The following is a 25,229-nucleotide window of genomic DNA, read 5'->3' on the forward strand; positions in this document are numbered from 1 at the left end:
AGGTGGCGGTGCTTCCCTGTTTGACAGCTGGGAACTACCTACCTACTATAAGTGTTTACGTTTAACTCCGAAAAAATATATATATCGAGTGGTCGGGATTATATTTTTGCACTTTTACCTGCTTAACGTCAGATACCGTTTTAATATTCAACTAGAATAATAAGTTTATCTGATTACAATTAAGTAAAAGTTTCCACATTATGAAAATTGTGAAACAAAACAAGCCAACATGATTTTTACAGGTCAAAAATTTTTTAGTTATTTTTTTATAATCAATGAAGCCTGGAATTTTTACATCCTGTGAGTAAAATGAAGCAACCCAACATGGCTGAAGTTAAGCAAGTCTTCACGTGAATGGTTGGTAACATCGATAAATTATTTAGACCTTGGGTAACAGATGAGCCAACACAACTCATCTGTCGAACACTGCGTATGGCTGCAAGTGTAAGTGTGTGTGTGTGTGTGTGTCGGCCTCTTAACGCATTTACCCATAAACTCCCAGATCTTTCTCTTCACTTTTATCATTCTGTACATTTTTATCCCTCTCTTTCTCTCCCGGGTATTCTTCCCTCCATTTCCCCTACCCAGAGAACAACGCCATCATCCTCCTCCTCCAAAACAAAACCATCAGGCAGGTCTGCCAGTTGAATACTCACTCGCCAGTGTCTGAGTTCTGGATGACCATGATGATGATGCCGTTGGAGAACTTGTCCACAAGACTCATGAAGCCGTACACAAAGGCGCCACCCTCCACGTTATCTCCGATGAGGTCAGCAGTGATGGACAGCGAGGTGATGAGCAGGGTGGAGCCGCCAATCCCCAGCAGCGCGGCCACCAGGAAGATCCCCCACTGGCTGTAGTAGTTTCCCTCACCTAACCACACCCACAGGCAGCCAGCAATGCCCACACAGCACCCAAGCACAAACGTTGCCTGGAGAGACACCAATTTGTCAGGTTAATCATATGAAATGTTTATGATTTAGTTTGTTTACTGGTGTGCTGTAGTGTGTGTGTGTGTGTGTGTGAGGTGAGAGCACATGACGTAAGACTTAGAAATAACAAACAAAATCAAACAGGGAAAAATCACCCCCCCCTCCAAAAAAAAATCTTTATATATATATATATATATATATATATATATATATATATATATATATATATATATATATATATATATATATATATATATATATATATATATATATATATATATATATATATATATATATTATAATAAACAAATATTTTTATATAATTTTTTCATGTTTCTTCCATTCATCACGCCTCTTCACCACTCGCACCTTAAATAAGCCACGTCGACCCTCACACCGAATACTGCCCCCATCCTTCAGGCCCCACCATCTACTGTATAACATTTATAAAGGAAGCCACACAGAAATCGCTTGGGCTTTTTTGTTCGGCTACATATTATTTCTACCAAGACACTTCATCCAAAACCACACACAAACTTCAGTGTTTTCTTAGCCGTTGGCCACCTTTACCCAGATTCGTTTTACTGGTTGGTTTTCTTGGCTGTACTCACGAGTTTCCAAAGCTGTTAAATGTTTAATATCAATTCATTCATGTGGTTGGATTTAGCGAGACAAAATTACAAAATATAACATGACACCATTTTTCCTCTTACGTATATTATAGAATTTATAGTCTACATTTAATTAACGTTTATTACAACATCAATTACTTAATGTTATCTTTTTAAGAGTGATTTACTGCAGAGGGGAGATGGTGAGCTATATGGAGTCGAACAGGTGAGGTGGGCAGTCAGGGAGTCCAGCACCAAAGCCAACAGCGTGCGTGGCGTGCCAGGCTCCCCTCCAGGAAGGGGAGTGCTGATCTGTAGGGGTGGTAAGTACCCCACACCCTCTTCTGAGAACTATCACCTCCTCCTGCCCACGCCGCGCCTGGCTGGCCCCTCTATTTCCAGTTTCCGTCTCCACCTCCTCCGCCGACTCAGTCCCTCGGAGTTCCTGCACCCGAGCTCCTCAGTGTTTACACAACATTCATACTTCCCAAGCTCACCTATGCCTCCCCCACCTAGTCTTCCTCCCTAAATGCCACACAACGTAAACACCTAGAAAAAGTGCAAAAGAGGGCATGCAAGATTATTCTCTCCCCATCCTACTCCACATATCAAGAAGCGCTCAACACACTGACCCTTTCGACTCTCACTGACCATCACCACGACCTCATCTGTAAATTTGGTAAGAAGCTTCTACACATCCTCGACACCGGTTCCTACTACCACCTGAGATCCCAAGCCCGAGAATTGCTGTTCGACACCACAACCGCATCAAGCCCATACGTGCATGAACTGATCGCTATAAGAACAGCCCAGTCCCAACCATTGTAAAAATTATCAATAACTTGTAATAACCAGTGTATTCACTCCCAGTAAATACTACTTCTTGCACTGTCACTATGTTGAAATGAACTGTAGTTTGAGCTTTTCCCCATCTAGTTATTATATATCTTATTTGTATCACTTATGTTACTTGTATATTATTTATAATTCGAAACCCATTCCCCAAATATGTAACTGTATATTTTCAGCCTTCTGGCTGCCAAGTTCTTTCAATAAACCGTTAATTATTATTATTATTATTACACAGTCAACATCAACAACAACCAAGGCACCTCACCTTCCTTCCTATCTTCTTGTTGATCTCCTTCATGATGAGAGATCCTACGAAGCCAGCGAGATACATAGCAAAAGGCACCGTTGCCACGTAACTCTCAGTCAGGCTAAGTGTTTCTTGCACATACAGGGGGATGTACACCTGTAAGGAGAAGGTAAGTTAGAGGCAAGTCGTCATACCACAAGGTGAGCTCAACCTGTGAAAAGTTCCGCACTGTACATGTCACTGTACTAAATACTTGAAGCAGGTTAACAATTGAAATTGTACTTAACGTGGAATGAATATCCAAGGTTTCATCTTTAGGGAAGGATTAACGTAGTGGAGTACTCGTCTTACCTGGTACAAGTTGACGTAAAGGCGAGTGGCCATGTAGAGGACCGCGATCTGGTAGAAAGAAATCTCCTTGAACCAGTCAACCTTCCTCATCTTCTTGGTCCTCTGGGGTCGCTTCTCCTCGATGTCAATCATGTCCTGCTTCTTGCGGGATATGTAGATGGGTTCTTGCACACCAGTGTGGAAGATAAAGGAGAAAACAGCACCCACCCCGCAGCAGATAAGGGCGATGTTCTGCGTCAGGAGAAACTTGTTAAAAAGTGTAATCTTACCCGACTCAAGCGTGCTAAAGGGAGGGAGGGAGATCACTCCACCCGTCTGCTCAGCTCACACTTAGTACCCTGATCCTCATTTGTTCCCTCTCTCTCTCTCACCATCTAATTTTCTTGCAGTCACGTTTACACTAACATTATCTCGTTCTGCCGTTATTATCTCTTGCTGTTTCTCACTAGTTTCTATATCGAGTGTGTAAGAACATAAAGTAGACAAACAAAATGAACTTGGGTTCTTCACACACAAAAAAACAAAAACAGGAGAGGATATGAATATGTCCTTACTCTGAACTTTGCGTCGTCCTCAGGGCCGATATTGTTCTGCTCGCTAGCAGGGACAGACTGGGTGGTGGTGGTGGTGGAGTCATCATTGTCGTCCGAGTCACCGCTGATGTTAAGGACGACGAAGGTGATTGCGAACACGCTCAAGTTGGCCAGCACGGTGAAGGCATATCTGAAGGAAAGGGAACCAACCAACCATGTTCACACACCTGTTGGTAACGCAAACTATCATGATAATATATTGATGTTTATGTTTGCAGAGTCAAGAGGCCAATGATTCCCTCGTTATGTGCCTCTGCTGTATCTCCCCCAAAAGTGTCTCAACGGTAAATCACAAAGATATATAGAGTAAATAAACTTCTTTTCTGTCATGCAAGATTATCTGTGAGTCTATTAAAGTCACTTGCTATCATTCTATTCTGGAGTCTCAACGATGCTTGTCCAGGATGTCTTTTGGTGGGACCCTCTCCCCGTGCGTGCTGAGAGGCATGACCCACCTGATAGAGTTAAGCTCGGTGCGCTGGTGTTTTTTGGAGGTCAGGTCGGGGATGAGTGCCAGGTGAGAGATCTGTACACACGCCCACCCAAACTGGAAGAGGCAGACGAAGACGCAGTAGTAGGCGAACTGAGCCCAGTCATTAGCACCCTCACACCCCAAGCAGCTGTTGTATATGAAGGGGAAGCTGATGAACACCAACACTGTACCTGCGGGGAGACGGGAAGATCAGTCCGTAGCAATGAGAAAAGTTTGTGGTTGCTTAAGATAAACAGCCTAAAGGGAAAGGGACAGAGGAAATCTTAATCTTTCCAAAAAAAAAAGTAAAAAATGGCAGAACAAGATACGACTGTACGCGTATGTCAGCGTTCTCGTCACCAGGAAAAGTGCTGTACGCTCACTGGGTTTAGAGGCGGGTGTTGTTGTGAGGCACCACAGAGGAGCCGACAATATGAAAAACGCCGTCAACCTTGGAAGGCTCTCAAACACGGTTTTTTATTCATAACTCTCTTGTCCTGGCCAATGAGGCATGTAAGAAAGAAAATGTTGACAGTGACCTTGGTCTGTCCAATGCTGTAATTAAAAACATTCAAGTCAGAATCATGAACTCTGATCTACAAGAAGTGAGAAATGCAGAGAGACCTGACAGTTGTAGCATTAGTAAATATGACAAATTTTGTAACAAGAGGTACCGGTATGGCCAGCATAAGGACAGAACCAGACAAAGTGATGTAGTCGTGGCCAGAATTAGGCTAGGATACAGACACATCTGGCAAGTTAGTAACGCTGTACCCATACCGGAACACTCAGCAAGTAAACTTTGTGATAAACCTTTAAAGCATACACTTGAACACTATATTATTGAATGTGACACTGTCAAAGACTTCAGGCCACCTGACTTATTGTATCTTGAACTATGTAATTACTTCATTGAATCAGGTGTGCTTGAGGACATTCTTGCTGATTATCCCAAATTTGCTAGCCCACACTGATTAGTCTTCAATTAGAATATGACTCCAATGTATGTGATCCACTGACCTATATATGCTGCTGGTGAATGTGATGTATTTCCTTCTTTGTGTACGAACCTCTGTCCTGCGTGGCAGTGAACAGTGACATTACCCACATGAATCTGACCTATATATAGTGTCAATGAATATGATGCATTCTTTGTGTACGAACCTCTGTCCTGTATGGCAGTGAAAAGTGACATTACCCACATGAATCTGACCGACGTATATGTATGTATGTATGTGTGTGTGTGTGTATATATATATGTGCATGTGCATGTATATGTGTATGTATATATGTATATGTATGTATATGTGTGTGTGTTTACATATATGTATATGTACTGTCAATGAATATGATGCATCTCTTTGTGTACGAACCTCTGTCCTGCATGGCAGTGAACAGTGACATTACCCATATGAATCTGACCTCTATACATTTATAGTTGTTAATGAATATGATGTATTTCTTTGTGTATGAACCTCTGTCCTGCGTGGCAGTGAAAAGTGATACCACCCTCAGTGTCAAGACCTGACTGAATTACTCAGAATAGGCAAACTGTACTACAAGCTCTGCCAATAAATTTGTTAAACTAAAAATTCACTAAAACCCACTTTAGCAACGGACATTGTTTGTAAATAGTTAACATCAATGCTTCCATGGCCACATGTATGAGCCATTGGTCAAGGACGTGACGGGAGGGAAGCGCAAGACAAAGGTTTGGGGTGGAAAGGATGGGCTCTAAATTTTCCTCCTCGTGCGCAAAATAAGCGGTTCCGGTATACCGTCGTTCTCCCTTACCAAGGTCGGTGACAGTGGGGAGTCTCCTGGGATGATGCACACACCCACCTTTAGAGGGGGAGGGGGTGCTTACTCCTCTGATGCACTGTACATTCTACGAGTTGCATGCCGTACTTATGAAGGAAGAATGTATATTTACGTACTCTTAGGATGAGGGAGAAGAAGGAGAAGAAATGTAATGTTGAAGGTATAAGGGGAGAGTGACGGGTGTGACAGCAGACTCAGACAGCCTTAATAATACCCATAATGAGTGACGTCATAACACTTCTGCTCAGGCCTTGCCAGAACCTATATACAGTATAACTCACAATACACGTGAGTGAACATTTTTTGGCAGCAGAACAAATTACTAGCTATTTCATTTTGTCGAATTCTAAATACTTTCATCTTACTAAATCTCTATCAAAACACCTGTACTGTAAATGCTGGTATTGCGCTGTTCAGTGTTTTACTGCTGTTTTTGGCCACAGCATTACAGTATATATCATATAAAACTCATAAATGATAAGTGCGGCTCTGTGAACGTGGGCAGCTTTCTGTTGTTAATTCGATATAAAAATAAACCAGAGTTCTCTGTTGTGGTTCAGCTTAGAAGATAAATCGTGACTTATTTTTAAAGAAAAAAAATATTGTGTAAGACTTTGACGATTCAAATGATGAGGTAAACACCAGTGTGGAATCATTATCTCCGCGACTATAAACCACACGTGAGCAGTAAGTCTTACTCCCCACAGGATGCTTTAGGTGCTAACTTGAGGGAAAAAAGTAAGAGTTTATAGTAAATTATTTGTTTCTTTACCTCCCCTACTGCAGACTCTACAGCTGTTGCTCGTATTGTTCAGTAAAGTCTAGAGCGAGTCCACTGTGAATCATATCCCTCGTTCACCAACACCAAAATGTCACACCATGCAGAGACATGTTCACCTGCCACCTGTTGTTTACCTCATTAGGTTTATCTATTAACACTCAGGTGAACTACACGGGATATACTGTGGCAGAGTTGTGTTATTAAGCTTAGTTCAGTCTGAGGAACATGTAATCTAATCAGTGTTAAAGACGAGTAGATTAACCTAAGATTAACGTGACTGCGACGGCGTAACCTTCCTGACTTTGGTGTTCGTTTCTGTGGACCTGGAAGTGGGGTTAGCCGGAGCCAGCAGTGTTTTAAGCATAATGATAATGCAAATATGCAACACAGATCAGGGACAATGGCAGGAAATATAGACACAGGGTTTACATACAGGTGGTGGCACTGACGAACACGTGAAACGGTGTACTCTGTGCCTCTCCCACTGTTACCAACTTATATTTGTTACACTCGAGATGTGTACAATAGTCAGTCATTACACAAAAAGTCAAGCAGTACAAAAAGCGAAGAGAAATGAATCAGTTGGAAGAGGTTAGTGAGGGACATGGTAAGGCGGAACTAAGTAAGGATGAAGCGCTAGCTGGTAGTGGTCCTTGAGTAGCTGGGGAGGAGGAGCGAGAGTGGTCATGAACCTAAGCAAGGTGACGACCATCTGACCCACACACCAGCCACGCTCCCTATTTGTCCTCGCTCTCCCTCCTCTTCCCCCACAACACAGCCACATGGCACCGTCAAAACGTTCCCACACAATTAGGTAAAGACTCGCGCTTTAGACTCACCATTTAACCACATTCATCCCTCGCATATGTCACACTGAAAGCCGTAACTTAATCGCCAGCAAGCACTCGGGTCCCACCTAAAGCGTTCTTCAGCAGAGTTACCACCCCAAAACTTCATTATATAATAAGACTCAGTATATTATAGGAAGGAAATAAGATAAGTGGAGATCTCACGCCCCTTAACTTCAAGTGGAAGTTTAAACCAGCTGTGTTCCTTCCATCCCCCGAACCTGTAGACTAAAATCCCCCATCAGCTGCTCATTACCAGGTAACAGGTTCCGACAGCCAAACTCTTCTCATCTGGATCTTTTACTTTTTACCCAACTGGAACTTTTCCCCGAAGGTTGTGGTCTTGACCTCCCTATTTCTCTACACTCACTTATACCTCTACACCGCCTCACTGTCACTTTCTATTTCAACACTTCTCGGTAGCCGCCACACACACACGGGAAAACTCTGGTAGTTTTATAAATGCTAAGAAGACGACTTAAGTGATGCATATTCTTTTCTTTAAACGTCTAATCTTTTTCTTTTTATGTCCAGTCCGGATGTTATAATAAAGAAAACTTCAAATGTATTTTCGGTTCACCTGAAGATTGGTCCCTCTTAGCTGATTTTCGCTTAAGATTAACCACCCTAACACTAACCTAACCTGACCCAACCCCAAGAGGTAGCGTTCAGGGTGGTTAATCTTGAGGTGAAATCAGCTAGGGGAGAAAGGGGTGGGCAGTCTTCAGGTGATCCGTGTTTACTGATCTGGCGAGGTGAGTTCCAATCTTCCTTCCCCAGTATTTGTTTGAAGTCATTAACCTAACCACTCGACCCTCCCTCCTTGCTCGTGTCACCGGTACAGTACTGTCAACCCTCCACACATCTAACATATTCATCGTATTTCCTTGTTTTCATTGAATTTCTTGTTATTTATAATTCACAGTCTATAGGGCACTGAAATACAAAGCCTTTGCTCTGGTCTTAGTTTAAACCCGTCACTGTTTTCCACTGCTGTCATACATCTCTCGTATGGCTTTCATAAGCGATAACATTATTTTCACGGCACTATACGAGTACACACCTGCGTATTCACACATCTCCCTAATATGCACCTGTTATCTCGTGACAGTTTCAAATATCCTTGCCATTTCGATAACAAAATCTAATTTTTCTCGCGTTTTACCAACGTTCGTGCAAGTTGCATAGTATGCATGATAGTACAAACTTAGCCCACTTACCCAACAAATGCCACACTTTCCGACGTCCATATCTCGCGCACATTGGAAACTTGTTTTCTTTGTCAGAGAAGATGCCAACGATGGGCGTGCTCAAGCCGTCGGCAATCTGGCCCACCAGGAGTACCAGTCCAGCCATGGTGGGGTTAAACAGCAGTACCTACAGTACACACCAGAGAGAATTAACTACTGTCCTCACCTCTCACCTAACCTATGTATACACAAATATTGTTCACTTGATCTTCCTTGTTAAGACACGTCACTTACCTTCTCGTAGAAGATGAGGAGGTAGGTGAACCACATAGAGGCGCACAAGTCGTTGAAGACGTGACCAACTCCATAACAAAGTTTAGTCGTCCAAGGGAGGGATTTCTTTTCCATGGTGATTGGTGTGTGACCCTCCGGGTGGCCTGGCGGTGAACGAGTGAGAACACTGGCAGGGCTGCTGGTGTAGGTGTTGGCACAAGCGAGAAGGTGACTGGTGCTAGAAGTACAAGGTGTTGTTCTGGGCAACAGTGACTCGTGAATGGTCGCCAACTTTGGTTATATACCAAACAGTAGTGATCCACCCCACAAAAAGATCGACACAGCGGCTGTCTGTATGAGGAGTGAAGACGGCTACCAGCACACAGAACGGAGCGGATAGGTATGAATCCCAGAGGAGTGTGTGAAAGACTCGGTGAGGAAGACGCAGCAGCGACCTAGGAAGAGACGTCCAGCTGGTCCCAGGGTTCACACGACTGCCGCGCTCTGCAAGGATACGAGCGTTATATCCCAGATAACACACACACCAATTACCAGACTGGCGATACGACTTATTGTTTACCAGTTTAACACCACTGACCGCTGGCTCTTACCGGCAACTATTTCTTAATGACATGTAGGTGATGTAAGAGGGGGGGGTAAAGAAGAGGAGGACAGGCGGTGAAGGAGAGGGGAGGACAGGGAGGTAAAGAGGAGAGGTGAACGAGGGACAGAGGAAGGTGAGGGAGGGGAGTGCCTTGAAGGGAGAACAGGAGTGAAGACAGGAAGGAGAGGAGGGGAGTGCTCCTGAGGAGGAGGAGAAGGAGGACAGGGGGAAGGAGAGGAGGACAGAGAGTGAAGAGGAGGGGATGCTCTTGAAGGTAGAGGAGGACAGGGAGTGAAGGAGAGGAGGACAGGGAGTGAGAGGACAGGGAGGGAAGAAGAGGAGGATAGGGGAAGGAGAGGGAGGGACAGGGAGAAGGGAGAGAGGGAGGAGATAGGGAGGAAGGGAGAGAAGGACAGGAGGAGGACAGGAGGGGAGGATAGGAGGAGCAGGGAGGAAGGTGGAGGAGGACATGGGGAGTAAGGAGGAGGACAGGGAGGAAGGAGAGGAGGAGAGGGAGGAGAGGGAGAGGAGGACAGGGAGTAAGAGGGACAGGGAGTAAGAGGGAGGAGGAAGGGGAGAAGGGAGAGACAGGGGAGCAAGAGGAGGAGGATGGGGAGCAAGGAGAGGAGGATAGGGAGAAAGGGAGAGGAGGACAGGGAGGGAGGAAAGGGAGGAGGAGGGAGGGAGGAAGGGAGGAGGGAGGGCGAGGTGGAGGACAGGGAGAAAGAGGAGGACAGGGAGAAAGAGGGAGGAGGAGGGGAAGGAGAGGAGACAGAGGATTGAGGAGGAAGGAGAGGAGGAGGAGTGAAGGAGGAGGACAGGGAGTAAGGGGGTGAAGGAGAGGAGGACAGGGAGGAAGGAGAGGAGGACAGGGAGTAAGGGGAGGAGGGACAGGGTGAAGGAGAGGAGGACAGGAGGAGTGAAGGAGGGAGGATAGGGAGCAGGGAGAAGAAGGACAGGAGGAAGGAGAGGAGGACAGGGGAGAAGGAGGAGGACAGGGGCAAGGAGAGACAGGAGCAAGGAGAGAGGAGGGAGGGGGAGGAGGAGGGAGGGGGAGTGAAGGAAGGAGTGAGGACAGGGGTGAAGGGGAGAGGAGGAGCAAGGAGGGGTGAAGGAGGGAGTGAAGGGAGAGAGGACAGGGAGGAGCAGAGCAAGGGAGAGGAGGGCAGGGGGAAGGGAGGAGGAGGACAGGGAGCAAGGAGAGGAGGAGGAGCAAGGAGAGGAGGACAGAGTGTAAGGGAGGAGGAAGGAGGAGGACAGGGAGGAAGGAGAGGAGGACAGAGTAAGGAGAGGAGGAAGGGAGGAGGACAGGAGGAGTGAAGGGAGAAGATAGGGAGGAAGGAGAGGAGGACAGGAAGGAGAGCAGGGAGGAAGGAGAGGAGGATAGGAGGAAGGAGGAGGAGAAGGACAGGGGTGAAGAGACAGGAGGAAGGAGAGGAGGACAGGGAGGAAGGAGAGGAGGACAGGGGAGTGAGAAGAGAAGGATAGGAGGAAGGAGAAGATAGGAGGGAGGGAGAGGAGGGGGTGAAGGGGAGGAGGACAGGGAGGGAAGGGGAGAGGAGGGACAGGAGGAAGGAGAGGGGAGGACAGGGAGTGAAGGGAGAGACAGGGAGGAAGGAGAGGAGGACAGGGGGAAGGAGAGGAGGACAGGGAGTGAAGGAGGAGGCAGAGTGATGGGAGGAGGAGAGGAGGAGAGGAGGGATAGGAGGAAGGGGAGAGGAGGAGAGGAGGAAGGGAGAGGAGGAGAGGAGGACAGGGAGGAGGGAGAGAGAGGACAGGACAGAGAAGGAGAGGAGGAGAGGGGGAGGATGGGGAAGGAGAGGAGGAAGGAGAGGAGGGAGGGTGACAGGAGAGGAGGACAGGGAGAGGGAGGGAGGGGTAGGACAGAGAGTAAAGGGGAGAGGACAGGGAGGAGGGGCAGGGGAGAGGAGGACAGGGGTGAAGGAGAGGGAGGACAGGGAGGAAGGAGAGGAGGACAGGGAGGACAAGGAAGAGAGAGGACAGGGGAGAGAAGTGAAGTGAAGAGAGAGGACAGGGAGGAGGGAGCAGGGAGGGAGGAGAGGAGGACAGGAGAGGAGAGGAGGACAGAGAGCAGAAGGAGGAGGAGGAGGACAGGGGAAGGGAGGGCAGGGAGGCAAGGAGGAGGAGACAGATGGAAGGAGAGAGGAGGACAGAGGAAAGAGAGGTGGGACAGGGAGGAAAGAGAGAGGAGGGACAGGAGGCAGGGGAGTGAAGGAGAGGAGGGACAGGGAGCAAGGAGAGGGCAGGGAGTAAGGAGAGACAGGGAGTAAGGAGGAGGACAGGGGAGGAAAGAGAGGGAGGAGCAGGGAGGAAAAGAGAGAGGACAGGGGGACAGGGGAGAGGAGGGAGTAAGGAGAGGAGGGACAGGGAGGGGAGAGGATAGGGAGAGGACAGGGAGGAAGGAGAGGACAGGAGTGGGAGATGAGGACAGGGAGTGAAGGAGAGGATAGGAGTGAAGGAGAGGAGGACAGGGGTGAAGGAGAGGAGGACAGGAGAAGGAGGAGGACAGGAGTGAAGGAGACAGAGGAGCAGGAGAGGAGAGGACAGGAGGAAGGAGAGGAGTGAGTGGAGGAAGGAGAAGAGGACAGGAGGAAGGAGAGGAGGACAGGAAGTGAAGGTGAGGGGAGGATATATATATATATATATATATATATATATATATATATATATATATATATATATATATATATATATATATATATATATATATATATATATATATATATATATATATATATGCTGATAATGCAGTGAAATGTACTTAGTTCCCAGCAAGCTTGTGTAATTACATGTTTTTCAGGGTGGCGTTATGACTAGTCTGTATTCCCTGAAGATGTGAATTACACGAAAGCGTCAGAAACTTCTGTGTTTCTTCTTTTCTTGTGGTTATAACATATACTAGATCACGCGCACCTACAGTGATTTACGGCATATATATATATATATATTTTGATGAAATCACATGAAGGAAAACAACGAAGCATTTTAGCTGTCTTTTATTCAAGATATCTTTAGTTGCTCTCTGAAGATGTCTTGAATAAAGACGAAACAAGGTGCCCGTTGTTCTCTTCCCGTGATTCTATATATATATATATATATATATATATATATATATATATATATATATATATATATATATATATATATATATATATATATATATTCCGAAGCCAAGCCAGCTTAAGCCATCATGAATCACCGACTGAGAACACACCTAGAACTTGAAGGGAAATACAATCCCAGGCAGCAAGGATTTAGAAAACATAGAGGAACCCATATAGCCATAGTCCTAATTTACGACAACATAGCAAACGCAATACACAATAGAGATCTATGCAACGTAGTATTAAGGGACGTAGCAAAAGCATTCAACAAGGTCTGGCACTTGGGGCTCAAATACTAAGTAACCAACAAGTCTCCAACAACTTCACTTCTTTTCTTTGTAACTTCCTTGATAACAGAGAGGCAAAAATCATCATTGGTAACCACGTAGGTCCAAGCACCAAGTTATTGAGCGGAGTACCGCAGGGAAGTAACCTCTCGCCAATACTACCCACGGAGAATACATAGCCTATGGCCTATGCCAATAACGTCACCCAAATCATCCGACATCCAGGCAAGGCCAAACAGATGATGGCACGAAAAACAGCTCACGCCATCGAGCAAATAAACAATTATAAAAAGAAGTAGAAAATTCAAACCAATACGCAGAAACTAAAGATCATTCACATTGCCAAAAGAAACCTAGCACCAATCACAGTCAACAACGAACCTATACAATACTCCAACGAAGGCGAAATACTGGGACTCACAATAACAAGAACAGGTATAGCAAAACACATAACACAACGCAACTCACAAAACTATGAAGATTCAGCAAAATGGACACCAACATTTAACTACACCACCTATTCAAAGCACTTGTCTGCCCCCGCCTGGAGTACCCACCAATATCACTCGGCACGATCAGCAGAACCAGTTAACTTAAACTTCAATCAGTACAAAGCAAAGCTATCCGTAGAGCATCAAAGCAACTCCACCCCCCATACACCACCAACATACAAGAATTTCACGAACTATACAATATCGAACCACTGAACACAGTACAGTACATACAGCCAAGCTCAGAGAGTTTGGAGCAAACTTGATGAGTTGGAGGACCCAATATTCTCCCAGTTAAAAGAAGAAGAAACCACAAGAACACCCAGCTGGTGGCCCAAGAGCCTCCATGCTAACATAGAAGAACAAGACCCACTTTACATATAGATGTGAACAAATAACACCACCATTTAACAAACGTAAATTAAAAATTAACACCCATTACACTAATGAATGTCTAGTTGGCCCCCCCCCCCTGAGCGAGCGGGCACGTGCTGTGTATGGCCACCACCCCCAACCAATCACATCGACTCAGCTAGGTGGACAGCCCACCTGCTATCACTACCTACTACTGTACTCTCCGTTTCTGTTTTTTTTTTCTCTCACTCCTCTCCTCTCTCATGACAACGTCATTCGCCACTTTACTTCATTATCATCATGTGTGTTGTGTCGTACTGGGGTACACCTCCCTAGGGCAGTCTTTATCTATACAGTAGTGTGTGTGTGTGTGTGTGTGTGTCTCAACAGGGATTTATTGTGATATGAAGACAATTTCTACACATTTATTTTTCTTGTAAATTCAAATCAGTGTACATACAAGAGCCAGTTTTGCCATACATCATCTAACATCCATTAATTTGTACACACACACACACACACACACCATTAGTCATTATTTATAAGTTGAGTCCTTCGATAAAACAATAAAAAAATTCGGCTTAAAACCAACAGTGAAGCCTGGCACTGAATCCGTATCCGGTTCTCACGGGGTCAGGACACTCACCACCACTGTATTCCCTCATCACACATACCTCAGTGTCTTTACCTCCTCTCCTGTCTTCACGTGCCTTCCCTTCCTACCCACACTTTCTCTTTCTATAACCACACCTTTCGTTCCTGCCAACATTTCCTTCATTCTATATTGAAGTTATTAGGTGTCTATACCATAGCATCCCCCTCCCCACTCCCCCACTAAAACCGTAACGAGGTAAACGGGGTCATCAACTAGCCAAGCTTTCCTTAGTTATCGGCTTTATTGACATGCATCAGACTCCTCGTTTTATCAATTTAGACGTGTATGTGGCTTGAGAAAAAACGCCTGTGTTAAGCTGCAGCAAAAAACAGGATAATGACGCAGAGTTTTCAGAATTAGATGACAATGGTGGTTAAGTTTCCTGGGAGTGTAGGACTAAGGGATAGCATACAGTACACAGCACAGTAACCAAATTTTTATCACGGCTATGTAAGTTTGTTTTGGTGTTTCCGTTGTCAGTTTTGCCCAACCAATCAGTCGTTGTTCTGCAGTGCCTCTGTAACACGTAACAGGAACTACGTGTAAGTATCTGTAAGCTTTAGGAAGTTCCTGTGTGTGTGTGTGTGTGTGTGTGTGTGAGATATCGATCCCGGTGGTCTCGGCGAAGGTATAATAATTAGCCTTACTGTTGCTTAAATTCACCTGTTGGCTTCTTCCCATTATACCAGAGCTCAAGGTTCGTGTATATTTATATTTAAAACAGGGAAAATTATTATGTCTAATCCTCCAGGTGATGTTTCCAAATGAAGCAGCCGAATGTTTACTAATTTGGGGTAGGCCGAGGGAGGAGGGAGGAGGGGTGAAGGACCAGTAATGTGACTCACGACCCAGTCAAGATAGACTCGGTGGAATCTCTTCAACACCCTGTACTGTAGTTAAATTTAGTTGGAACAATTCTCACTTCAACAAATCTGAGAAAATTACAGACACGAACGTTTGAGTATCCTGCCTAGAAGCGTACCACTTGACTGTTTATCTGTGTGGGGGTAAACAAGGATGTTCGGTGCGGATCTCTGCAGGAAATCCTGGAGAAGAAATTGTTATGACGTTCCCGAGTCTTTGTTACTGAAAGCTTTGATATTCCTTACGCTTCTCACCACTCACTCCTCACGCTACACCCCTTCTTCACCACTCACCCTTCCTCACCACTCACGCTACATCCCTCCTCACCCCCTACTCCTGACATCCTGCAAACCATTACGTCAAATTCACTTTCCTTATCTTTTCTAACTTCCCCCATTATCACTCACCGCAACACTAGGATAACTACTACCTACACACACTTGACCGGGATGCAATCCTCACGTCCCCAAGCAGGAACTTTCACAACAAAGCTCAACTGTCTTTCACAGGTGAGTTAATGACGAGTCTCTTGTATCGTTGGGCACGGCCATGGTGACCTCACTCAGCTTCCCTCTGACTTCGATTTTCAAAGAATCCCAGGTGCAATATTTTATGACAATTTGTACAGGAAAGTCTCTCACTTCTTACCAATTATTATTTTTTTTACACTAAACCTCTAGATTTCTTATACAGAGTGGCTTATTATTCTTGTGATTACTTGTATTGACTCTTCTTACAAATACCTTTCCTTGTTCCTTTTTGTGTGATGACAAGTTACTACGTGTAGGTGTAATATTAAGAGTGACCGCCTCACCATGTATCCCAGATCTCAAACTCGCCGGTAACCCCGCTGGGACTGTAGCCACCTGTACGTACCCGCAAGATGCTGCTGGCTCATTTTCCACCCTTCCCTCGCTATACTCTGCCATATCACTGATACCAGACACATGCAGTCACTTATTACCCCCACGGCAACGGTTCTATCTTATTATATACTTAATTAACCTTTCTACTGTTACATACAAATTGACATTTTCTTATTTAGATATGAAATGACTAACGCAAGCTGAGGTACGTGGATGTCTTTCGTGTGTGTGTGGTCAAGGCGAGGATTACAGGCAGGATGCGCTAATAACATTCGTGGAACCTGGTTTCTCACGAATCCTGTTCTAAGTTTTCCATCCTGTACACTGCCGCAGCTTACAACACATCTCACCACTATTAACAACCAATTTGTCACCACACACAAACATACCAACGACGACACACACACACACACACACACACACACACACACACACACACTTGCTCATATCCTCTTCAAAGTGGATTCGTTGTAAACAAAATAAATCATTATCCTCCTCCGGTGATTCACGACACGCTCCGTACTTTTTCACTGTACACACGAACTGGAACCTTACCTTACCACTACCAAGAACATAAAAGCTGGTCCTGCTACGACTCCCAGTCACCTACAACTTCCTACGACGACCCACACCTTCCTGCCACGACCCCCATCTACCTACTGTACACCTTCCTGCAACGACCCCCAGTCACCTACAACTTCCTACCACGACCCCCACCCACCTACACCTTCCTGCTACGACCCCCAGTCACCTACATAGACCCTTCCTACAAGGACCCCAATACCCAGCATCTCCTACCACTTCCTGACCCCCCCACCCACCCACCTTCCCCACATGACCCTCCCCACCCACACCTTCCCACATGACCCATACCAATCCCATACCTCCTACATGAACCGTGCAGCCACCTACATTCCTTAATACTGACCTACACCCACCCATACACCCCCTCCCTACCACGACCCCCACCCACCCACACCTTCCCACACGACCCCCCAGTCACCTACACTTTCCTACCACTACCCCCCACCACCTACACCTTCCCTGCCACGACCCCACCCACTACACCTTCCTGCTACGACCCCCCTCACCACACCTTCCCGTTAAGACCCCCACCAACCCACAGCTTCTCACATACATGACCCCACGTTCCACCTACATATTCCTGCTCACGACTCCCCACCTCCACCTACACCTTCCTGCTACGACACCTTGGAATTTCACTCCCACACCTTCCTGCCACGACCCCCCACCACCCTACACCTTCCTGCCACGACCCCCCCACCCACCTACAGCACCTTCCTCCCACATGACCCCCACCCACTCTGGCTAATTCTTCCTGCTACGTGACCTACACTTCAATTTAATATCTCCCCTAAGCATGACTCCCACCACCTATACACCTTCTCTACGACCCCACCCACTCCACATACCTTCCTGCCATGACCCCCCACCCACCTACACTAATTCCTATCACGACCACACCCACCTTCCTGTTACATGACCCCCCAGTCACCAACACCCTCCTACGACCTCAGTCACTACACCTTCCTATCACGATCCACACCCACTCCTACACCTTCCCAGCATGACCCCCACTCCACACCTTCCTGCTCCGACCCACAGTCACCTACACCTTCTTGTTACGACCCCCAGTCACCTACACCTCCTACCACAACCCACACCCACCTACACCTTCCTGCTACACCTACACCTTCCTACCACGACCCACACCCACCTACACCTTCCTGCTACGACGCCCACCCACCTACACACTTCCTGCTACGACCCCCACCCACCTACACCTCCCTACCACGACCCCCCACCATCACTATACACACCTGCCTCACAGATTCAAGTCCCGGGTGTGATGCCGGTCATGCTGCCCCAGACAGATGAAACCCACTTACACCTATACCACTATGAGGATGACTGTTTACTAAGTGGGAGGTCTTGGGTGAATCAAGTTGGATTAGGTATGTCTTAAGAAGGATAAGTTGTCTTAGGAAGGATAAGGTGTGTCTTGTTAAGCTTCATCAAGGTAAGTCAGTCAGGGTGAGTTAAGGTAGGATAAACCAAGAATAAGGTCATCAGTAATTCGAGAGGAAAACAGAACAAGGAAAAAGTTTGTTTCTGGATGGCGCAACTCCGAGGATGAACTGCTGTGTCATGATGACTTGTAACCCACTGTGACATCACTATGTATATACAGTGTACACGATACAGATATTTACGGGGCATCACTAAATATCATATTAGGGAAAGTAATACACAAACAACTATCAAAATGAAGGTGACACTAATGAGGCCAAGGGCGGGGTAACCGAGCAGTGGGTTGCAGTCAGCATGACACTACAGTTCACCTGATTGATTTGTAGACAGTATAAAGTGTGTGTGTGTGTGTGTGTGTGTGTGTGTGTGTGTGTGTGTGTGTGTGTGTGTGTGAGTGAGTGAGTGTGTGTGTGTGTGTGTGTGTGTGTGTGTGTGTGTACAATAATAATAATAATTAACGGTTTATTGAAAATTCTGCAGCCCGAAGGCTGAAAATATACATTGGACATAAATGACTTATTACATACATTGGTGGTTTAACAAAAGCCTTCATTAGAGAAAGGTAAAGGAACATACAGTGAACATACAGATCAATGTAGGTGTTGAACAGCAAACTCGTAGTGTAGTAACTCCCTCCCAGATGGTGTTAGGAGGAACTCACGTGGTGTAGTAGTTCCCTCAGATGTTGTTATGAGGGACCTGGCGTGGTGTAGTAATTCCCTCGCTGATGGTGTTATGAGGGGCCTCACGTGGTGTAGTAATTCCCTCACAGATGGTGTTATGAGGGACCTCACGTGGTGTAGTAATTACCTCACAGATGGTGTTATGAGGGACCTCACGTGGTGTAGTAATTACCTCACAGATGGTGTTATGAGGGGCCTCACGTGGTGTAGTAACTCCCTCACAGATGGTGTTATGAGGGGCATCACGTGGTGTAGTAATTCCCTCACAGATGGTGTTATGAGGGGCCTGACGTGGTGTAGTAATTCCCTCACAGATGGTGTTATGAGGGACCTCACGTGGTGTAGTAATTCCCTCACAGATGGTGTGATGAGGGACTTGACGTGGTGTAGTAATTCCCTCACATATGGTGTTATGAGGGACATGTGGTGTAGTAATTCCCTCACAGATGGTGTTATATGAGTGAGGTTTGGTCCCAGGCCTTCCTATCGTAGACGGATTAACACATCGGTGGTTGTTATTGGGTCTCGCGGGGGCCGTTATCACTGGGTACCTGGGACCTCACTGTGTGAAGGTTAACTTGGGTGCGACTGTTACTGTTGAGTTGTTCTCACTGACTTAAGCACTGTTCACCACTGTTCACCTCGGTTTAACACTGGTTCCGTTCCTTTCCTAAATGAAATTGTAACTTCTGGCGAGAACTTGTTGATATTCCGGTGGGGAGGAGGGTTCAGGGGAGGGGGTTGGTATGGGCCAACTTAACAGTTGACCTGGCTGCTCCGAGAGGAGCGCCAGGTACGTCTTGACCCTTCGGTGATCAAGGATGTAGTGTGTGTGTGTGTGTGTGTCAAAACGAACCATCTCCTGAGCATGACTTCGGGTCATTAAGTTCAACCTCTCATAATATTAAACTGTTGGATGACTGTGTAATTACTAACCTTATTACGCGTTTAAAGATCTTAGTTATTGAAGCGCAGTAATAACATAATAACATCAATAACTTCAGTCGCGCTCAGATGACGTTCTGTCTTTACTAATTACCTCACACTTCATGCTGAATTTATTCCTTGAGGATGTAACAACTTATGGTAATTATAGGAAAGTTTGGTGACGGTGAAGTGGGGGGGTGAAGTGGGGGTGAAGTGAGGTGGGAGGAAGAGTAAGGGGGGGTACCGGGAGGCTGTATTTCTTGCTCTTTAATGGGGCCATGACTCAATCCCGGTAATACCTTCCGTACAATTCCAGTAGCGCCAACACCAAAACCTCCCGGTATTGGCCATATCCGGTATAATGTTTAACTATCCCACCTTTGTTGGCCTCATTAATTTCCAGGTCAAGGTGACAGCTTGACTTCACCTGCCACACACATAGTATGGAAAGGAAGGAAGGAAGGAAGGAAGGAAGGAAGGAAGGAAGGAAGGAAGGAAGGAAGGAAGGGAAGGAGGGAGAGATAGAGAGGTGTGTCTGCAGGCACTGCGTGTATGTCATTCTCCACCAGTCGTTAAGGGAAAAAAAATCTCTATATTCAAGTAGACGGAGATAAACACGGGACACACAAACACGACAGTTGGGTGATGCTGACGTAAATATATATAGACGTAGATAAATGGATACAAGTACGTATAGTAATCGATACACCTCTCCAAACACCACACAGTATAAGCTTCTTTCCGCTGAGCAATATCCAATATAAGCGGAAACAAAATATTAGTAAAGTAAATAATAATAATAATAATAATGTATTGATATCCCACAATATTCAAGATTTATCCAGTTCAATGAATTTCCCAGCCTGCAGTGTGTGTGCCGGGAGCGGAGTAACTCTCATACTCACCGTCAGTACAATCACATAACACCACCCATCATCACTACATTTAACACTATCCATCATCACTGCATATAACATCATCCATCATCACTGCATATAACACCACCCATCAATCTATATTAGTAGCAATCTATATTAGGGATAATCTGAAGTGCGAAATAAATAAGGAAATAAAAACTGAGCGGAATACAGAAACAATTTGGATAGAATTAAGCGACGGTAGGGAAAAATTAATCACAGGAGTAATATATAGACCTCCCAATCTTGATAGAGACAATGAGCGACTTATCTGGGATGAAATGCGCAGGGCTTCCATTCACAACAAAATCTGTATAGTAGGGGACTGTAACCTTGGCCAAATAGATTGGACTGACCTTACGGGTAACTCAGAATCAGAGGATTTTCTCGAGACGATCCAGGACTGTTTCCTAAGTCAACATATAACCGAACCCACCCGGGGTAATAATATACTCGATTTAGTTCTGTCGAACAGAGAAAACCTCATTAGCAATGTCGAGGTAGGGAACGAACTTGCAAACAGCGATCACAAAGAAATTAGAATCCAGTTAGATTTTCAGGGCAGACGTAAGGAAAATTCCTCTAAAGTACCAGAATTCAGAAGGGCAAACTTTGACAGTTTAAAGAGGCAGCTGAGAGAGGGGGTGTCGCGCTTGGCTGTGAACCTGACAGATGACTCCGACCTGATAACAAGATCTGAGATTGCCGAGTTCCACGACAATTTAAATAATGAGTTACTTAATGCACAAAGGCAGAACATACCATACAAAAAACTCAGATCAGACAACAATGACCCTAAATGGATAAATAATTATTTAAAGAACACCATTGGCCAAAGGAAGGCTATAGGTAGAAGGATAAGGAAAGCCAAGAGGAATAATGAGGTAAGGATAGCAAGGGAGGCGAAGACAAACACCAAAGGATTCTACCAAATGTATCAAACTAAAACACGAGAAAATATTGGACCAATACGGTCAGATACCAGCGAGCTAACTGATAACGACGGAGAAATGAGCAATAATCTGAATAAATATTTTTCAACAGTTTTCACCACCGAAAATTTAAACATGATACCCGAGGCACCAACTCTATTCAGAGATAGTGAAGAAAACAAATTAAGCAAGATAGTAGTGACTAGTAACGGTGTTAGTAAGCAAATAGACAAATTAAAGCCTAATAAGTCACCTGGTCCCGATGAGATATTTGCCAGAGTATTAAAGGGATGTAAGGAAGAGCTTAGTATGCCCTTAGCAAAGTTGTTTTACATGTCCTTAAAAACAGGTGTAGTACCAGAATCCAGGAGGATAGCGAATGTAATACTGATTTTCAAGAAGGGGAATAGATCACTATCCTCTAACTACTGCCCAATCAGTCTAACATCAATAGTAGGCAAATTACTGGAAGAAATCATTTCAAACTCTATTCGAAATCACCTGGAGAAGCACCGATTGATCAATGATTCCCAGCATGGCTTCACAAGCGGACGTTCTTGTCTAACTAATCTATTAACATTCTTTTCATCAGTTTTCGAATAGGTGGACGAGGGGGCACAATTATGATGTGGTATATCTCGACTTTAGCAAAGCCTTCGACAGAGTCCCCCACGAAAGACTAATTAGAAAGATAGAAGCACATGGCATCAAAGGTAACATCCTTGAATGGATTAGGGCGTGGTTACAGGACAGGAAACAGCGAGTGAGCATTAACGGCACTAAGTCCCATTGGAGCAACGTCACAAGTGGAGTTCCCCAAGGCTCAGTACTTGGACCATTATTATTTATTATATACATAAACGACATAGATATCGGCAAAGACAGCAACATAAGTAAATTTGCTGATGACACTAAAATAGGACGTGTTATCAAATCTGACGAGGACTCCGCAAAACTACAGGAAGATCTAAACAAATTTTTCGAATTGTCTGAAAAATGGCAGATGAAATTCAACGTGGACAAATGTAAAGTACTCAGTATAGGAGATGTAAACAGGGAAACCAGATGAACAACGATGCCATAGAGAAATCCGACTGCGAGAGAGATTTAGGAGTAATGATAAGCAGGAACCTTAAGCCAAGTAAACAATGTGTTTTTGCTCGTAACAAGGCTAATAAAGTACTTGGGTTCATATAAAGGAGTGTTAGTTACAAGACTAGCAAGGTCATCCTAAAACTGTATCTTGTGCTTGTGAGACCACACCTGGATTACGCAGTTCAGTTCTGGTCACCGTATTACAGAATGGATATAGAATGATTGGAAAGAATTCAGAGGAGAATGACAAGACAAATCCCGGGCATTAGGAGCCTTGAGTATAGAGACAGGTTAAAGCATCTTAATTTGCACTCCCTCGAGAGACGTAGAGCGAGGAGCGACCTGATAGAGGTGTATAAGTGGAAGTCAGGGCTAAACAAAGGGGACATTACAAAGGTACTCAAACTATCCAACCAGGAGCGAACTCGTAACAATGGTTTTAAATTGGACAAATTTAGATTTAGGCGCGAAATAGGTCAACACTGGTTTGGAAACAGAGTAGTGGATGAATGGAACAAGTTACCAAATATCATCATTAACTCGAATACGCTGAATTGCTTCAAACATAGGTTGGGTGCTCATATGAGCAATAGGGGTTGGGTGTAAACGGGACTGCCCAGTATGGGCCAATAGGCCCGCTTCAGTTTCATCCATTCTTATGTTCTTATGTTCTTATCTCTTTGTGTGTGAACCTCTGTCCTGCTTGGCAGTAAGAAGTGATACCACCCTCAGTGTCAAGACCTGACTGAATTACTCAGAATAGGCAAACTGTACTACAAGCTTTGCCAATAAATTTGTTAAACTAACTACCCACCCACCCCCCATATCCTCCTGGACTCTCACCTGCTATAAACAAGGGCGGGGGAGCGTAAAACCCCGTCTGGCGCAATGATTGTACTGACGGTGAGTATGAGAGTCACTCCGTTCCTGGCACACACACTGCAGGCTGGGAAATTCATTGAACTGGATAAATCTTGAATATTGTGGGATATCAATACATTATTATTATTATTATTATTATTATTATTATTATTATTATTATTATTATTATTTACTTTACTAATACTTTTTTTCAGTTTACATTAGATATTGCTTAGCGTAAAGAAGCTTATACTGTGTGGTGTTTAGAGAGGTGTATCGATTACTGTACGCACTTGTGTCCATTTATCTACGTCTAGAGATAGGACGGGAGAAAGGGAGGGAGTGGTGTTTACGGACGGAGGAAGGGAAAGGGAAAGCAGAGTAGGGGATGTAAATGACAGTTGTTGGGAAAGGTTATACTATAAGGCAGAGGCGTGGCGAGAGGGTAAGAGTAGGTGGTGGTGAGGGCAAGAAGCAAGGAAGTGAGGAAAGGAAGAGCACAGCGTGAGAGGTGGAAGGAGTAAGGTTGTCAGGGAAGGTAATGAGGGATCACAGGAGAAAGGGGAAGGAGGTGGTGGGGTGAGGACCACATGGTGAAGGTGAAATGGAGTGTAGGAAGGTGAGGAGGAGCGGGGGTGGTCTGGGGGAGAACTGAGAGGGTCGACGGAGGGCGATGAGGGAGTGGGAGAGGAGAGGTGTGGAAAACAAAGTACAAGATAACGCCGGGTGAACTTACCACATTTATTACCACACACTGATCATTGTCCCGCTACACTCTAATGCTTCATTTTATATATACACCAGAGCTACTGACACTGCTTATGAATAATCTCTCTGAACGACCTGGAAAGGTAGGTGAAGAAGGTTTACATAGTAAAAACAAAATATGTACAGTTTTAAGACGGAGATCCTGGGAGGGAGGGGTCTGGTGGGGGTCAGTTTAAGGCGTGACCCCGGATGACCTTGCTTGGCCCAACCAGCTAACCTCAAGCAGTTACCTGTCGAGGAAATGCCAGATGTTTAATGGTGGAGATGACTACCACCTGCTGTGCTGTGTCGTTTTACACACACACACACACACACACACACACACACACACACACACACACACACACACACACACACACACACACACACACACACACACACACACCAACCAACTGCTAAATTTATTTCATCTTAAATGATTGATATTATCACTTCACAGTGTGTGCGTGTATATAATATCTTTGAGTGTAAGACAACACCCCCAGGACAAAACCCCCTAGGACAAAACACCCCAGGACAAAACCCTCCATGACAAAACCTCCTAGGACAAAACCCCCCTAGGACAAACCCCCAGGACAAAACCTCCTAGGACAAACCCTCCAGGACAAAACCTCCTAGGACAAAACCCCCCTAGGACAAACCCCCAGGACAAAACCTCCTAGGACAAAACACCTAGGACAAACCCCCAGGACAAAACCCCCCTAGGACAGAACCCCCTTAGGACAAAACACCTAGGACAAAACTTCTTATTTAGAGGACAAAAAAAGGTAGGGCAAA

At 45.2% G+C, this 25,229-nt stretch overlaps 1 protein-coding gene across 5 annotated transcripts in view; it reads right to left on the reverse strand.

Moving 5' to 3' along the window:
- LOC121870996 (major facilitator superfamily domain-containing protein 12-like) overlaps window positions 1-25,229 on the reverse strand; it is an 82,615-nt gene that overhangs the window by 4,662 nt on the left and 52,724 nt on the right. For all 5 annotated transcript variants that reach the window (XM_042373014.1, XM_042373011.1, XM_042373015.1 and 2 more), the window contains 7 exons: window positions 8,993-9,475; window positions 8,729-8,885; window positions 4,042-4,249; window positions 3,548-3,716; window positions 2,994-3,224; window positions 2,661-2,798; window positions 657-931 (listed from right to left, as the gene is read on the reverse strand). In XM_042373014.1, the coding sequence (XP_042228948.1) occupies window positions 657-931; window positions 2,661-2,798; window positions 2,994-3,224; window positions 3,548-3,716; window positions 4,042-4,249; window positions 8,729-8,885; window positions 8,993-9,106 (1,292 nt within the window). In that variant the 5' untranslated portion in view covers window positions 9,107-9,475. The remainder of the gene's footprint in view (window positions 1-656; window positions 932-2,660; window positions 2,799-2,993; window positions 3,225-3,547; window positions 3,717-4,041; window positions 4,250-8,728; window positions 8,886-8,992; window positions 9,476-25,229) is intronic.

The sequence above is a fragment of the Homarus americanus genome, unplaced genomic scaffold, assembly GCF_018991925.1.
Source record: "Homarus americanus isolate GMGI-L3 unplaced genomic scaffold, GMGI_Hamer_2.0 scaffold52512, whole genome shotgun sequence".
NCBI lineage: Eukaryota > Metazoa > Arthropoda > Malacostraca > Decapoda > Nephropidae > Homarus > Homarus americanus.